Source organism: Falco peregrinus, chromosome W (genome assembly GCF_023634155.1).
Source record: "Falco peregrinus isolate bFalPer1 chromosome W, bFalPer1.pri, whole genome shotgun sequence".
NCBI lineage: Eukaryota > Metazoa > Chordata > Aves > Falconiformes > Falconidae > Falco > Falco peregrinus.
This window is the reverse complement of record NC_073743.1, coordinates 28,594,567-28,611,833: the sequence shown is the minus strand read 5'-3', so window position 1 is coordinate 28,611,833 and position 17,267 is coordinate 28,594,567. Positions and strand designations below refer to the sequence as shown.

The 17,267-nt window shown below is 35.2% G+C and overlaps 1 protein-coding gene across 1 annotated transcript in view; it reads left to right on the top strand.

Moving 5' to 3' along the window:
• The first annotated feature begins 13,227 nt into the window (after nt 1–13,227).
• LOC129783032 (excitatory amino acid transporter 1-like) overlaps nt 13,228–17,267 on the top strand; it is an 84,771-nt gene continuing 80,731 nt past the window's right edge. Inside the window, exons 1-2 of the mRNA XM_055792697.1 lie at nt 13,228–13,484; nt 15,096–15,370. Coding sequence (XP_055648672.1) covers nt 15,190–15,370 — 181 coding nt within the window. The 5' untranslated portion in view covers nt 13,228–13,484; nt 15,096–15,189. The remainder of the gene's footprint in view (nt 13,485–15,095; nt 15,371–17,267) is intronic.

Sequence of the window (17,267 nt, the reverse complement as noted above, 5' to 3'; positions counted from 1 at the left end):
GGACATCTTCCACTAGACCAGATTGCTCAAAGCCACATCCAACCTGGACTTGAACACTTCCAGGGATGGGGCATCTACAACTTCTCTGCTCTGGGCAACCTGTTCCAGTGTCTCACCACCCTCACAGTAAAGAATTTCTTCCTAATATCTCATCTAAATCTACTCTCTTTCAGTTTAAAACTATTGCCCCTTATCCTATTGCTACAGGCCCTACTAAAAAGTCTGTCCCCATCTTTCTTATAAGCCCCCTTTAAGTATTGAAAGGCACCTATAAGGTCTCCATGGAGTCTTCTCTTCTCCAGGCTGAAGAAGCCCAACTTTCTCAGCCTGTCTTCATAGGAGAGGTGCTTCAGCCCTCTGATCATCTTTGTGGCCTTCTTCTGGACTCATTCCAACAGGTCCATGTCCTTCTCATTTTGGGAGCTCCAAAAGCTGAACACAGTACTCCAGGTGGCATCTCTCAAGAGCAGAGTAGAGACCTGCTGGCCATGCCTCTTTTGATGCAACCCAGGATACAGTTGGCTTTCTGGGCTGCAAGCAAACATTATCAGGCCATGTTGAGCTTTTCATCCACCAGTAATCCCAAATCCTCCTCCTCAGGGCTGCTCTCAATCCATTCTCTGCCCAGCCTGTATTGATACTGGGGGTTACCCTGACCCAGGTGCAGGACCTTGCACTTGGCCCTGTTGAACCTCATGAGATTCACATGGGCCCACATCTCTAGCCTGTCAAGGTCCCTCTGGATGGCATCCCTTCCCTCCAGCATGTCGACTGCACCACTCAGCTCGTTGTCATTGGCAAACTTGCTGAGGGTGCACTCGATCCCACTGTCCACGTCCCCAACAAAGATGTTGAACAGCACCGGTCCCAGTACAGAACCCTGAGGAATGCCGCTCATCACCAGTCTCCGCTTGGACACTGAGCTGTTGACCACAACTTTTCAAGTGCAACCATCCATCCAATTCCTTATTCACCGAGTGGTCCACCCATCAAATCCATGTCTCTCCAGTTTAGAGACAAGGATGTCATGCAGGACAGTATCAAAAGCTTTGCACAAGTCCAGGTAGATGACATCGGTCACTCTTCCCTCATTTGTCAACACTGTAACCCCATCATAGAAGGCCACCAAATTTGTCAGGCAAGATTTGCCCTTAGTGAAGCCATGTCGGCTGTCACCATTCACCTCCTTATTTTCCATGTGCCTTAGCATAGTTTCTAGGAGGATCTTGCCAAGCACAGAGGTGAGACTGACTGGCCTGTAGTTTCCCAGGTCTTCCTTATTTCCCTTTTAAAAATGGGGGGGTTATTTCTCCTTTTCCTGTCCATGGAAACTTCACCGGACTGCCACAACTTCTCAATATGATGGAGAGTGGCTTAGCAACTTCATCTGCCAGATCTCTCAGGACCCGTGGATGCATCTCATCAGGTCCCATGGACTTGTGTACTTTCAGGCTCCTTAGATGGTCTTGAACCTGATCTTCTCCTATAGCGGGTGGTTCTTTATTCTCCCAGTGTCTGCCTTTGCCTTCTGTGACTTGGCTGGAGCACTTGCTGGTGAAGATCAAGGTGAAAAAGTCTTACCTGGCTCTGATGCTTGTTGGATCCTTTTGTGAATTGTTTTAAGTTACAATGCAACAAGGAGTTTTGAAATAGGAAAGTTCCTAAAAAATTCATAGATGATTGTGTGGCTAGATTATATTCCAGTAATCTTACTTGTTGGTCAAGGATTCATTCAAAAGCCACATATAGTTCTTAATACAAAATTGAAAACTTTGCAGGCTCATAAAAGGCAAATATAGATGTTAGAAAAGTGTTGTGGACTGTTCCTAGCAAGTAATGTGAACAAATGGCCACCTACAGAATATTCATGACGTCTTTTTTAAAGATCTTTTCTTAAGAAGTATCCAAAGCAATTGGTGGATACCTTAACACGTTATCTCAGATTGAAAAATATCTTTTGAACAAGATAAAGATCAGCTAGTATACACAAGTTCTGCAAAAATCTAGCTTTCAGCACAGTCAAATATACTGACTTATGCTAATGCCAACTAAAATCATAAGCTTGTATCTACAATGGATCTTAACATTACAGTATAAGAAGATTTTGATTCACGTATACTGGGAAGGATGGACAGTTTCTGCTAGTTTTATGATGATTAAGAATTACCTCAAAACTTTCTAACTCTTATAGCTAATTTAGCATCTGGTAAAAGTCACTAGAATATTTTCTTTCATTTTATATTTAAAAAGGAAAAGTTCATACCATGTAAGGGTTGAATAATATACATTCAATTAGTTTACATAGTTTCAATAGTTAGCCCCCTGGTTGGCTATCTCATGTCTTCTTGTTCAGAAACTTGACAAAGTATTGTCATATATTGATAACTTAGTTTGAATTTTCAGACTGAGCATGATTCTTCAGACAGAATTACAACTGTGTGGTTGGTTCATACATTTTCCACATAAAGAAGAAAACTTGCATCATATGTAGAATATCATTGCCAATATTCACAGTAAGTTAAGTTTTAATTTTACTATTTGATTTTAATCAACTTATACAGAAATTTTATACTAGTTTTCTTTTTTAGTAGTTACTCTAAAAGTCATTATTTTATTAAACTCAAACTGCTTCAACCTGCTTTAAGGTTCAAATCTGAAAAAAAAAACCCCAAACATAAGAAACACACATTTCACTATGATTTTAATAGTATTTTCACAGTTCTATTTCACAAAATATCAACCAAAACAAAACCCATTTTCCCATGTTGGGCTCCTTTTGTGGCAATAATATTTACTTACATATATTGCGAGACCTAAAACCTACTGAATATTACTCTGTCTTCAAGAATGATCTACTACGTCAAAATGTACCTGACTCTTATAGACAACTTTACTATGGATAAATCTGAAGGGTACATGCTGTTTTGCTAAGAATGAAGCATTCCAAAGTGTCATAAATGACAATTTCATTTTTTTTAATTTAGAAATAACTTAGACAAATATTATTGCTATTGCTTATAATGTCTTTTGCAAATAAAAACAAATATAATGAAAATATAACTGAAAAATTATGTTCCTTTTGCTGTACTCTGATCTACCATAATATACAATAACATTTGTAGTCTGTTACAAATAGTATTTTCAAAATGACTGCTGGGGTTCTACTTTACACATATACTGTACATATTCATACTCTTACTTACACACAAGTTTTATATATGTGTGTTTGTTTAGTTCCAGAAAGCATGTCATGGAAACCAAACAAATATAACATGCTCTGAAAGGTTTTCTTTATAGAGATGTTCTGCTGAATAAATACTGAAGTGTGCAATTTAATAAAAAGAAGGGGAAAAAAGAAAAAAAAGAGAGAGACAGACAGATTGTAATAGAAATTATCTTGCTACTTGAAGATTGCTATGCATCCTGGGTGAGAGCTCAGCTGGAAGTGATGTATGAGGACTCTGAAAGTCACATTGTATTGTACTGTCTTAAAAGTACCAGAATGAAGAGAACAGTTCTGAGATATTGAGATGAGGAGAGGCTATTATCATGTCCTGATGCCCTACTGAGGGAATTGAATATGTCCCTTCTCCAAAGCTCTTATCTGAAGCAGTCAGAAAATTGATAGAACTGTGAATTGTTCTAACAGTGCTTAGAAGTTCAGAGCTGAAACCTTCCTCTGGAAAGCAGCTTAGTAATATTTTTTTTTTTAATTAAAAATCAAGAGGAAGCTGAAAGATCTTTTGTAAGCCTCTTCAAACAGCTTTCTCATTGTAATCTACATAATCACAATAAAAAAAGAAAATAATTTAAAGGTTAGAATACACTGTTTACTTATGAAAAGAGATGTGATAGACACTTTTACATTCAACAATGTGAGAAAAAGAGTTCAGGAAACAGTCTGACACAGAAAACATAATAATTTTGAATTAATCTTTAACTTTCAACATTGCATGGAAATTTGGGCTTTTATGGAGATTAGTTTGTGATGTTTACTGGAAGAATCTTGAGGAACCCAATATGTGGGATGGGAAGAAGGCCTGTGGTTATCCTATATCAACTACAATAGCCAACATTATAAGCAACAGGAAAAATCTGGTAGATAAAAGTTACCTAAAAAAAAATAAATTCTAAATTCTAAGGTTCCAAACTTTGTCGGAAATTTTGGGAAAGGAGATGAAGCATGTATGTTAAACTGAGCTATAAGCAGAATTGTACAAAATATTTGCAAATAACCCTTAGAATATTTCTCTAGCTTTAATACTTGACACAAATGTTATGTTCCAACTATGCTATATATAAAGACTGGTCATGAATAATTTTAGTGAATTTGATTTCAGGAAATATATAGAATCATAAAATCATAGGATATAAGGTTAAGCAATAACTTAGTATTAGCTGATAGGATAAAGATATAACTTCTAGTTACCTTAGGCAATTATAATACTAAAAAACACACCTCTAGGAGGAGATTTTATATGTAAATGTAGGACCACCTTAGTACAATAAGCTAGACAAAAATTAGAACATGTGCAAATGAGCTTTTATACAAGTGACCAATCAACTATTTCAGTGTGATGCTTTTTCTTGTTACTATTTTGTATAAAAGACACTGCATGTTTCCTAAAAGGTGTGCTGACTGCATTAGGTGCCTAGCACCCAATTCTGCAGCATTGAAACATCTTGACACTGTGTGTTGATTGGCTTATTGCATACCAGGTGAAGAACCCAGATTTGAGACAACAGTAGTACATTGTAAATGTGTAAAAATCAGCCTCTTGTCAAAATCTTTAGGGAATACTCATTAAATATGCATAACCTACACAAGCATTCACATTAGTCGGAAGTGAAATTAGCAGCATTTCTTTTGCACTACATTTAAAGAACCTGTAGATATCAGAGGAAATAAAGGAATTAAGTTGCTCACACATTGCTAATAAAATACAGATTAAAAAAAGTTTGATCTGAGGCAAAGCATATTTTAACAATATTCACATAGGTCCATCACAGTAAAATATTATTCCTACAGTTCAAACAAGATTTCAACTGTTCTATCTACAATTTGTGTGCAAACAGGAATTCTGAGTTTCATGTTACTGAATCATTGTAGACTTTAATAGTTTGTGATTATACAAAGTTCACATATCTTGTTTTAAGCTGTTTGAATACAGCATGACAAAAGCAACTGAATGTGATCATCTCATTTCATGCATGTCTTATTTTATTCTATTTTGAGTCACTGAATCACTGGACTTCTGTCTTTAATAACTTATCAGAAACCTGATCAAAGAATTAAATGCTTTGAAATTCCTGGGCTTAGCAGGAAACTAAGAGTAGCAAATACTTTTCAAGAAGTATTCAGATCTCAGAGAAAACACTGCTTTAGGGATACTTTTCTCAAGATGACACATTCTTATAATGTCACTGAAATCAGGAATCAAACCTCTTAACACCAATGTAGTATTAAGAAGCAGGCACTCCTTTATTGCAGCGCTGGGTGCTTGGTGGCATCTCCACAAATCAAGCACACCTATGCAGATTTTACCATTACATTTATACACAGAATTGCAAGGTTGTACACTCCCAGTTACTATGATTGATTAGTAATTTGCATATAATTATAATATCTGATGTGTCATCCTCTTCTGTTACTACGCTTGTGCAGAGGAAGGGTCTTCACCTGGGCAAGGGTCTTCTTGACCTGTGGGTGTGTTTTTTAGTATTATAATGAAGGTAGCTCACTTCAGGACACCTTAAAAGGCAGTTTTGTTGCCAAGTTGGACGGCTAGATATCTGCCTTGCCAAGCTGTCCAATAACTCATCCTATACACGATAGAACCTAGGTGCTCTGGTTATGGCCTAGAGAGTAAGGTTATTATGGTCTATAGAATAGGGACTTCAAGTAACACAGTCTCAGATAACAAGCAGCACAGCAACTCATACATCATTGGTTAATAAGTGCTAACATAATTCTAATATGGAGGTTAACTCCTTAAAATCAAGATGCTCCTATAGCTAACTGTTTCACAAACACAAAATATCGAATGATTTAGTAAAACTTTAAGACAATCTGCAACAAAAGGTGATGTGTTTTTAATGCTTAGGCTAAATCAAAATTGCTGGATAATTGTACAAAGAAATCGATAGTGATTTTACAGAATTCCTGAACCATCAGGAAATTAATATTGATATGGAGAAATAGTGTGAAATAGGGACAATAAACATCGATTGTGATTGTATATGTCTGCTCAAGGAGTGTAGGTGTGGTGATTGGTCACATAACCATATAGTTTTAAGGAAATACCTGCTCAAGGAGTATAGGTGTGGTAACCATATAATTTTAAGGAAATACCTACTCTTCTTCCTCTAACAAAGGGGCTATTTATAAAAAGGATGAGAAACATTCCAATGTTATCTAGAGATCTCCTAGCTAAAGAAAACCAGATGATCGACAAGGACATGAACTAGCTGCAAACTTGCAAGGCCACCATATTCCAGGAAAAGGACTGATAAGCTAATTAACATACGAAGTGAGAGTATGTGGGTTTAGGTAACGAATATGTATAGGCATTAATTGAATATTCATTTGTTTTATTGTATAAATATGAGATGGTTCATCACTTCAGGCATGCACACTTGTACTGGAGCGATCCCCCGAGCATCTGCGTGCAATAAGCATACCTACTTTATAACTTTCAAGTTATAGAGTTTAATTCCGTATGTCAATAAAAATGAGTGATTTTCTTTGTATTTATCTTACTTGCTAGTCTAATAACACACTGATATGGAGAAATAGTGTGAAATGGGGACAATGGACATCGATTGTGATTGTATATGTCTGCCCAGGAATGTGGGTATGGTGACTAGTCATGGGTGCAATGTCTGGTCACATAGGCACACAGCTTTGAGGAGACCTCTACAGTTTTGAGGAGATGCCTGCCCTTCTTCCTCTAACAAAGGGGCTATGTAACAAAGAATGAGAAAAGGATGAGAGATATTCCAATGCTATCTAGAGGGAGGGAGTGCTAAGTCTCCTTGCTGGAGAAGATCGGATGGTCACAAGAACATGAATCACCTACAAACCTGCAAGACCACCACATTGCAGGCAAAGGACTGATAAGCTAATTAACATATGAGGCGAGAGTAAGCGGGTTTAGGTAACGAATATGTATAGGCTTTAATTGAATATTCATTTGTTTTATTGTATAAATGTGAGATGGTTCGTCACTTCGGGCATGCACGCTTGTGGAGGAGCGATCCCCCGTGCATTTGCGCGCAATAAACATACCTACTTTATAACTTTTGAGTTATAGAGTCTAATTCCACACGTCAACACTAGCATGTATTAAACAGCTGATAAACCATTGTTTCATTACAAAAATAACTATGACAAAGATGTAAAATGAAAAGCAATGTTTTATAGGAAATGTGTTTTATGCAGACAATATCAGATTCTAGTTCAGAAATGAGCATTTTACTTTAGTCTTGTTTCTCACCTCTCTGCCCTTGCTTTGTTTAAGGAGATCCTGTCAAGAAAATAAAGTGATGAAAAAGGAAAAAGGAATCTGAGACCATGTCTGTTGTACAGGTTAGCACATGTACTAGCTATAAGCCTGTATCCTGTGTAGGAACATCCAGTATAAAGAGCATCACAGGATCCAAGAAATGGGCTTCTTCAACAACCAGTCTGGTAGGGAATAAAGACAGAAAGCAGTTCAGCCAGTGGGACACCTACCAACAGTTCTATTATCCCAAAATAGGACCAATGTGGGATCATTGTTTTGTTGCTACTGTGACCAGCAGGGACTGAAGGTAGTAGAGTACCCATGACAGCATATACTTCCAACCAGGGCTTCCCCACAAGACTTTCAGAAGCTCAGTCTATTCATAAGCTACTGAAGTTTACAACTGATCAGAGAAAAGGTTTTAAAAAAAAGAAATTGGGAAGAGGAAACAGAGAGGGACTGAGAGAAAGGGGGTAGAGAGTTTCTGGCTCCAGTGACATGCTCTTTTGTAAGTAGCCACAATGCTGTATTAATTTTTCAAATGAACCTGTTTGTCCCTCTGAGCCCATTTAAGCAGTTGTCACTAGCTGTGGGAAAGCCAGTGAAGCCATACTATACAGCAGTTTAGATGTGAAACTCTATCAGCTATCAATGCAATGCCATTAGATTTCTTACAGTGACAATCCCATCCTATTTCCCATCCTTCCTAGACAACCTTGCCTATTCTTTGGTGAGAATTGCTCCATTGTACATACAGACATTCACATTCTTGATAAGGCATTCAGGGGAAAAGTTCATGAGCCACATCCTCTGTTGGTATAACTTCATTTCCTTTCCCCCTTCTCCCAAGAGTAAGTGGGTGATCTGACTCCCTGTGTTGAAAGGTAACAAGGTTCTCTATCCAGCTGCAGTCAGACTTAGAGTATGTGTTAAGGCCCAGACAGCCTGCGATGCTGAATAGAGATACTAAAGGTTCATGTTTCTCTGCTGGGAATTTTCACAGACCAGAAAGGAATGCTGTGTTTTTGTTGTACAACTTCTGATTGAAAACTGACAGAACTCCAAAGCATAAAATCGGTTATTCTCATAGCACAAGACATAAAAATGTAGGAATAAAAGTGACCAAGAGGATTTGTTGGCTGGCTTAAGTGAGCAATGTTAAGACTGTAATGGGACAATAAACAGAAATGTAGAAACAGGTCACTGAAAATCTGAGTCCTGCTGATTAGACTGGTCATTACTACTAATCATTCTGCTTAATCTCAGGCAAACACTTTGCTTTTGAAATGTTCTTTTGATGGAATAGTAGAATTCAATAGTAATAATAATTATTATTATTTATTTTTTCCATAAACAGAACATTTCACAACATAATTTTTATTGATAACTGAGTTTGACCAATGATTTGCAATGTGTTGAAAATAAACTCAAGTTCAGAGTAATCAGTAGAGGAAATTTTCTACTAAATGTGATTAACAGCAACAGGCTTTGATTCATATCATGGAGTGGTCTTAGAAGGTGTGAACTGGATTTTTTTAGGAGAAAACAAAACCAGTTCATACAGTCCAAGCACTAACAGCTGTTTGGACCACAAAACGAGGTTAGAATTAATTCAAAGCAACCCTCCTGCAGTGCATACAGTGCAAATGTCGGGTCCTCTTTTCCTGCAGATCTTCATATTTGCTAACAGAACATAGCCTATGCCTTTTTTGATGTGTGCAGAGCATAAACAAGTATATAAATTACAGCACACTATCTCTTCCCACTGTCTTCAATAAAGCAATGTGTTAACTTTCATTGCATCAGATGTTAATAAAAACTAAAGTATATTTTTCACATTTGGCTGGCTAAACTTGAGGTATTTGTCAAATCCCACTGTGATAAACAGATTTGAAAAGAAACAAATGCCAAACCACAATTTATTATTTTAGCATGCTCAAAAAAAAGCAAGATCCAACCAAGTATCTCAGGAAAAAAAACATGCCATGGTCCTGTGGAAAAATTCAGGAGCCTAAGGCTGTGTCTTAGCTCTGCCAACTATTTGCTAACTTGTATGGATTAAATTTGACCCCTTAGAGACTCAGTTTCTTCATTGGTGCAATGGGGTATAATGGTAAAATAGACTGAAGCTTGCAAGGGACTCATATATATTCTTATTTTGTCCAACTTAACTGAAGACTGGGGACATGCCGACATACCATTTACTATGAATAAACATATTATTTCACAAGAATTTAATTCCAATTTCACCATTGCAGTTTCAACAATACTCCACTGAGCTTCTACCTAAAATTCCAAAACTTCAGAGATTCAGCCAGTATTAATTTATGGTGCTGATTCATTAATATGAATGCCAGGTTATTTTGAATATTAAAAAACTTGTTTCAGCTGGGATTCATGCACTCATACTACATTTATTACCATCTAGGACATGAAACAGCTGTACAGTTTGTTGCTTCATTTCCACTTCTTGCATTTGCTACAATTGCCTTCTCTGGGTTTTTGTTTGATAGATCTAGTCAGCTGAAAATAACAATACTTTTATGTTTGAACAGCAGCTTCCACTCTAATACCTTTACTTATTTTACGAAAGCACTTGATACTTTGCTGACATGCAAAGTACATTTACTGACTGATTTTGTTAGCCACAACCAAACAGGGCTTGAGTTTACCATGATGCAATCTTTCAGCTGGCTGAATCCACACTGCCTGGGAGGACAAGGTTCAAGTTAAAGCCAGTCCTTACCCCATACTTGCATTTCTCTGCTTTGCAAACTACCTGATGCATTGTCAAAGAAGGGCTGAAACTGAAACCCAAAGCACAAATTAAGAGTGCTGAACTAATGTCAAAAGACAGACAGTTTCATCAGGGCCTTAGGTCTTTTGTTTATTTTTACTGAAAAAGCCCTGAAGCACATCAATATAAAATTGGTGGTAACACCAATAACTGCTGCTCTGTGTTACTCTACAAAGCATACCAATGCTTTTGTATATTCTTAGTGTTGACTCATCCAATCTAATTCCTACAGTGCTTCTAGTAACTATTATATTTTAAGTCGCTCTTCCTAGAAAATAATACTACTGAAAATTACAGACTTAACCAGTAACATTTTAAATTTGTCCTAGTCCTAGTCTTAAATATTGTTAAAATTGTTAAACTATTAAATCTATTGTGTATGTGTTATCAAATTTTGTAACCAGAATGTATAAGCTAACTTAACAAATACTATATGAACATATGGTTTTGTTTAACAATCTGCACATATTCTTGAAGAAACAGAATGCACACATAGTTTCAACTCAGGATGTCCCATTCAAAGAACTATCAAGGATGATTAACTGAAGTAATTGCTGCTTAGGACAAGGTGACTTTGAAGAACAATTACATCCTGGAAGGTTCCAAACGCAAGACTCTTGCAATCAAGTTATATCTGATACTTGTTGGACAGATAGCCAAAGATGTGTCCTTAAGTGAACTACCTTCATTATATTAAAAATCACACCCCTTACACCAGATACCCTGGCCCACAAAGAGACCCTTCCTCAATGAGCATGCATGGTTAACCAATAAGATTGTGTAACCATTATGCAGATTACCATCCAATCAGTGTTAGAGGGTTGGAAGTTAACAAATTAATATTCATGTAATCGTGTATAAATCTGATTGTGGAAACTACCAAGGTGTGCTAGCTCATCTAGCACCCAAACTTCACAACTTTGTATTAAAAGCACTGTCTTGTATTAGACTTTTTCTTTGATTTTGCACACTGGGTAATGAATTTACTTTTGAGATGATGTATGTAAAAGGAAATTCCAGTGGGTGCATTGTAATTTTATGTATTGAAGGGTGACACTGTACTATGAACTGTGATTTATTTATTGTTATCCAGGGATATCTAAAATACACGTTTATTGTAATATAAAGGATAGTACTCTTTATATAGTTTAGTTTCCTTATTTTACTATCAAAGCTAAGAAAATCAATAAAAGAAATGGATGTCAGGAAAGGAAGGAGAGAGAAAAAAAGCTGGAAAGAAATTTTTTGATAAGAACATGTTGCCAAATGCAATTAATATTTTGTTTTTCTAAGCACTGTGTATTAAAGTCTGTTACTCACTGAGAGCTAATAATAAAAGTATCGCTGCTGAAGTTAAGCTAAGTTGTATGACTGCTTATTGTCTATTTTCATTTTGTCTCACTGAATAGCTAATTCTCTCACAGGATTATCCTCATTTCTCATAGACTCAATTATTAATGAATGCATTAAATGATGCCATAGTTTTGGATCACCTCATATGGGTCCTGAGCCCTGTCCCATTAAGGCAACTGGAACATTACTATTCATATGAACAGAGGGCAGAATGAAGTTTTTATATGGAGGTTTCACAGAAAGCATGCGATATTCCAAAAAGAAACATCAAACAAGCAGATCACTAAAGGCCAAATGTCAGTTCAGAGGTCAATTCTCATCTCTAGGCAAAACAGTGAAAGTATTTAAAAACTGCACCATGAAAAATAAGAATGAGATAGACATTGCAACATAAGCAGTCAACAAATTTTCTTGCTTTTTAAAGTAAATGAATAATAAATAAGTTAATTCAGATGTTTACTTTCTTTCTTGAGAAACCTACATTAATCACAAGCAAGTTTGCATTATACTGTAAGATTATTTTTCTCTGTTTTACATCATTATTTGAAACACATTTAAATTAGAAAACACTTTAGCAAAACCATTACTGTGACCACATGGAAGTAACACTTCTCTTAATTTTATTTCATACCTAACTATTTTTTGTATGCCTAGTACATAAGATTATTTTTGTATATTTAAAATGGCTTTTCAGGAAAAAAACCATTAAAAGCCACATCATCTAAAAAGAAACTTCTTAATTATATGTTTAGCATACATTTATATAAATTTCCATTTACAATATTTGTTTATCTTATTAGAAAATACACTTAATCTCATGAAAGTTGCACTGAAATATAATTATTGATTATTTTAAATTGACTTTACCAAATTTTAAAACAAAAGTGTTCCTCTAAACAGTGAAAGAAGGTTTTTGGAAATTCCCCTGACTCTTTCTGCAAATATATTTTCAATAGTGCAAAATTTAAATGCTAAAATAACTGAAGGCCACATTTCTCAAAAGTGGATGTTTTTGTTTTCTGCTTTTCCCTTCATCATTCCTTCCATGCTACTGAAACAGGCTGAATAGGGCTTAGTACCAGTGAGTTTAAATTGCTAAACAAGAGGCAAGTCTCATAATGTATTTTGAATATCTACAAGAAACATACAAAAAATTATAGCTGATTATGTTTTTCTCTATTCTTGATAATGTTCCAGTTGCTTCTGAAAGATATGTCTGCTTCCCCACCCTGGGAAGAGTAGTTCATGAATAACTGTCTTTAAAAATTAGAAAATATGTTATAGACTCACACCATGTTTCTTTTCAGAACAAACTAGCATGCTCACTTATTTTACCATTTATTTTAAAAAGCACAGGAATAGTGTTATATAATTATGCTTAGGCTTTTCATATTTCCAGTCTGGGATATCTAATGAAGAAGCATTCCAGTGTCTCAAGTTCTCTGTGTGTATGTGCCATCTCATCCTTCGATTTTTCCTGGGTTCTGATTTTGCATTTCTAATGAAGCTGAATTGACAAAGCGTGAAAATGGTCTAAAAGGAAAAACAAAGTGACCCTGCTTTCACTGTGCCAAGACTAATCAATATTCCAGAAGCTCAGCTTTCCCCTCTCTTCTGATGTGTTTTTATTTTTTTCAGAGTTGGGCTAAGAGTCTCCTCCCCTTTTCTTAAGTTACAGTGTTAGTAAATTTCTGTATTCCAAAGCATATGCAGATTGTTAGTTTTCTCTGTCTCCCGGTAGCTCAACTTCGCAGCTCTGTTGTATTTGCTGGGAAACCCCTACCTTAACTGACACCACTGTGGTCTTAGAGTACTGAAGATCTGAAAAGGTGAGCTGATCATTCTGCTTGGTGGTGTTTTGAGTATGGAGTCTTAATTTTTCACTGTCTTCCTTTGTATGTTACTTAATGTAATGATCTTTTTGGCTGTACCCATGTTCTGTCTTGAACTTAATGTAAGTTATAAAGGACAGATTAGCTGCATTAATCATCCTGAAAAGAAAAAACACTGCGAATGAATCTGTTTTTTTACAAAATACTGAAAATTAATTGTTCTGAAAAAAATCCTTTTTGCACACAGTAGTCGTGTCCAAGCTAGAATACTTATTAATTTAAATATCTAGCTCAGTCTAAAAATGTTTTCACTCTCTAAAGAAGGAAAGTACATATTATTCTGTCGAAATTCAGAGAGAATAGTGCACTAAGTGCCAATCTTCAAACATATGGTAAAAGCAGTGACCAATCCCATCAAAATAAATTTGTTACAACATGTTATTTACTCTAAAACATGCTGTTTGAAAACCTTGTGTATTTATATGTTAAGTGCTTCCTTAAAAAAGTATTTAGGTACTAGATTTATTAAAAGTATGATGTTAGAGTTGGACTGTGTATAAACAGAGAGTGATTTCAGTGGAAGCAACTAACTAACAATTTATGAATTTCTATTTTCTTCATAAAAACATGCTGGTGTATTAAATAATACTTCAGAAAAAAGTCTGGAAAACATCTTTGTACAGATTCCATTATTAAATAAATTCATACCAAGAAGCCACAAAAAAAATCATTTTAAAATGAAAAATAATGTCCTAATGAAGGATTTTTAATATTAAAACATTTCAAGGTTGATTCAGTGTGTGATTTCTTAAACTCAGATTATAACTCCATAACTGATGTCAGACCAAGCTAAGCATTACATTGCAATGTGTATTTGTATCACAGTCTGAATCGACAAGTGAGATATAAATTTTGATGTTTTACAGATGTGCTCTGAATAATTTATAGACTTCAAAGATGAAGTTATCAACATAAAATTGTCAGAGAAAACTTCTAAATAGTGGTTGAGGGATAAATAAACTATTCCTGCTGTGTTTTGCCATGTGAAAAGGAGGAATTCAGTCAATGCATTCAACCATTTTAAAACATCTGAAATGCAGAATGTTTTAAACTTTCCAGTTCAAGCAAAATATTCTCTTCAATAGTTAATGCAAAGGTGAGCTAGAATTTTTTTCAGATAACATGAGCCTGCTAAACAGATGAAAAGCAAGGCTGACATAATTTTTAATATTATAGCACCTTATGCTTCTATAAATTGTACCAATTTTACATTAGTATAACTCTAGCAACTGCAAAAAAAATTACTCCTGGGTTTTACAGCATGACAGCAAATTCAGATTAATTTCTGAAAATACAGGACATATATCTGATCAATCCATGATCTTAAATGTCTTTTCCAACCTAAACTATTTTATGATTCTATAATACTTTCAAAGAGTTCTTCTAACAGTCATTGAGGCTATTTATCAAAAAATGCAATCAACAACTTAGATATTGCAAAACATATAAATTTTACTGAAACAGAAAGATTATTTGCTTCCATGTAAACATATGGCTAATCATTCCTCTAAAACCTTACTGCGATATTTGATATTTCTTGTCGTACAGGTTTCTCCAGTACCTCCAACAGAAAAGGGTCTTCGACTTTTCTGAAGCAATATTGACAAAAGTTAATTGTAAGAGAAAACTTTCTGCAAGATAGATGACTAAAGGTAACAGAGAAGATCCAAAAACTGGAAGTAGGATGGAACGCTTTCAACAAGGAGTCCAGAAACATACACTTTTGGCAAAAAAAAAAATGCAGAGCATAACAAAGGATGATGTTAAAAGTTATTTATTGAGGAATGTCTTTGTGCTCTTCACCATTGTTGCTGTGATTCTTGGTGAGTAATTTGTTCAATAGGAATATTCTATTCTCCAATGCATTTGACAATGATGATTTACCAGGGCAATTTGCATTAAAAATGAGATCTCAGATTCTTCTGCACTGATAAGAATGTTCTGGCTTTGACAGCTGCATGTTGAAGTTTTGGGAAGAGCTGTTTTAATTATTCTAGTATTCCTAAGGAGAATTTTGGTGAAAGAAAACAGCTGGTTTATGGATTCTTCTCTTAAAGAATCAGGTACAATAGCTGAATTGAATGTTCTCAATTAAATATTTTTCTACCAAAATCAGCTGCAGCAAAATGCTCAGGATATAACTTTTATTTACCTGATCCACCCAAAATTAACACCTTGCTATGACAAACAGAAGTCCTCAATGAATGAAATTAAAATTAAAGGGTGACATTTCTAAGCAAAGGTATATATTAGAGCCTCAATCTTTTGTTTTCCCTTGATAAATGCAAAACAATCAAACCTAAGTACAAGTTTATGTTCTCTCAGTTGCTCAATCTTACACATGCATTTTTCAGATGCAATTGCGGCAACAATGGAAATGCCACTTGTTCAAAGGACTGCAAGATAGCACCTGATTAAATGCCTTTTTAGAATGTATGGCAAGGAATCTAGAACACCAAACAGCATTTAGATTTGAAATGCACCAAAATGTTAATTTAAAATATAGCTACACATTTTGAATTTACATTAGAAAGAGAACCTTCTGAGAAAAACATACAAATTTTTAAACAAAATTTCCTTTATATAATTATGTGATCACTTTTGCTAATTTTCCTTTAAGTACAGATAACTCTTCTAAATGACACTAGAGGTTTCATGAAATACCATTCCTTACAGTGTGAGCAAATTTTACTGTACTATTTTAATTTTTATTTTCTAATTAGTTTAAAATATATAACTGTGAATCTGCTAATCAAAACCCAAATGTTAGCACTTAAATATAGGAGTATATATCCTACACCTATGTAGGCCCTAATATCCTTGATGATGCTGTTTCACATAAATCTGCTTACTGTTTCTACAATTTTTTTTAGGAATTTAAAATTTTAGGGCTTTACCATTATTGGTGCTTGATACCACATCTGCAGAGTTATTTTAAATTAAATTTAGGTTTGATGGTCTTTTTCTGAGAGACAATTATATTAATTTTCATGTGGGTAAAATAAAGTACTTTGTTAGTATAACAGAAATGTCATTCTCATATTTATCAACAGTGTTTGATAACAAGTGCTTTTAATTACTAAATAAAAATGTGTTCAGTGCAAAACCCTCATTAATATCAGGGTAAAAGGCATTTAGGCATTTTACCTACAATGGTCAGGAAAGGCAGAACAAACTAAGCAGGTTTTGAAACTATCCAACCTCAAAGGAATGCAATTCTTAGATTGTCACCTGTCTATACTGCACAAGACCAGAGCACTCTTGCAATTTTTTCACTGTCATCTAGCTCGTATGACTCCCATAAATTTGGCAATGTGAGAACTGTAGGCTGGACAAGTGTTTTTACTGTTATTGCATGTTCCAATTTAGCTTTAGATGACCAGCAGCAAACGTCTGACCGCAGCTCCACTACCACCTACAGCAATGACAGAGTACCAGTAAAGCTGGAACACAAATTGGAGAACTGATGAAAATGTACAGCCTAGGATGAGCCTGCTGCTCAAATTCTGCTCATGAACCTATAGACATATCTGGTATAATATCTGGGAAAACATCTACTATGATGGAATATTCAAAATTTTCTCACATTTGTTATTTGTGGTGTAATTTTATAGTATATACATGATTAGAACAACAAATTCACACTTGGTAGCTCATAAAAAGGTAAAAACTTGGGGGGGTTGAGAGTTTTTTTCTGTTATGGAAATGGGGAAGAAGTAG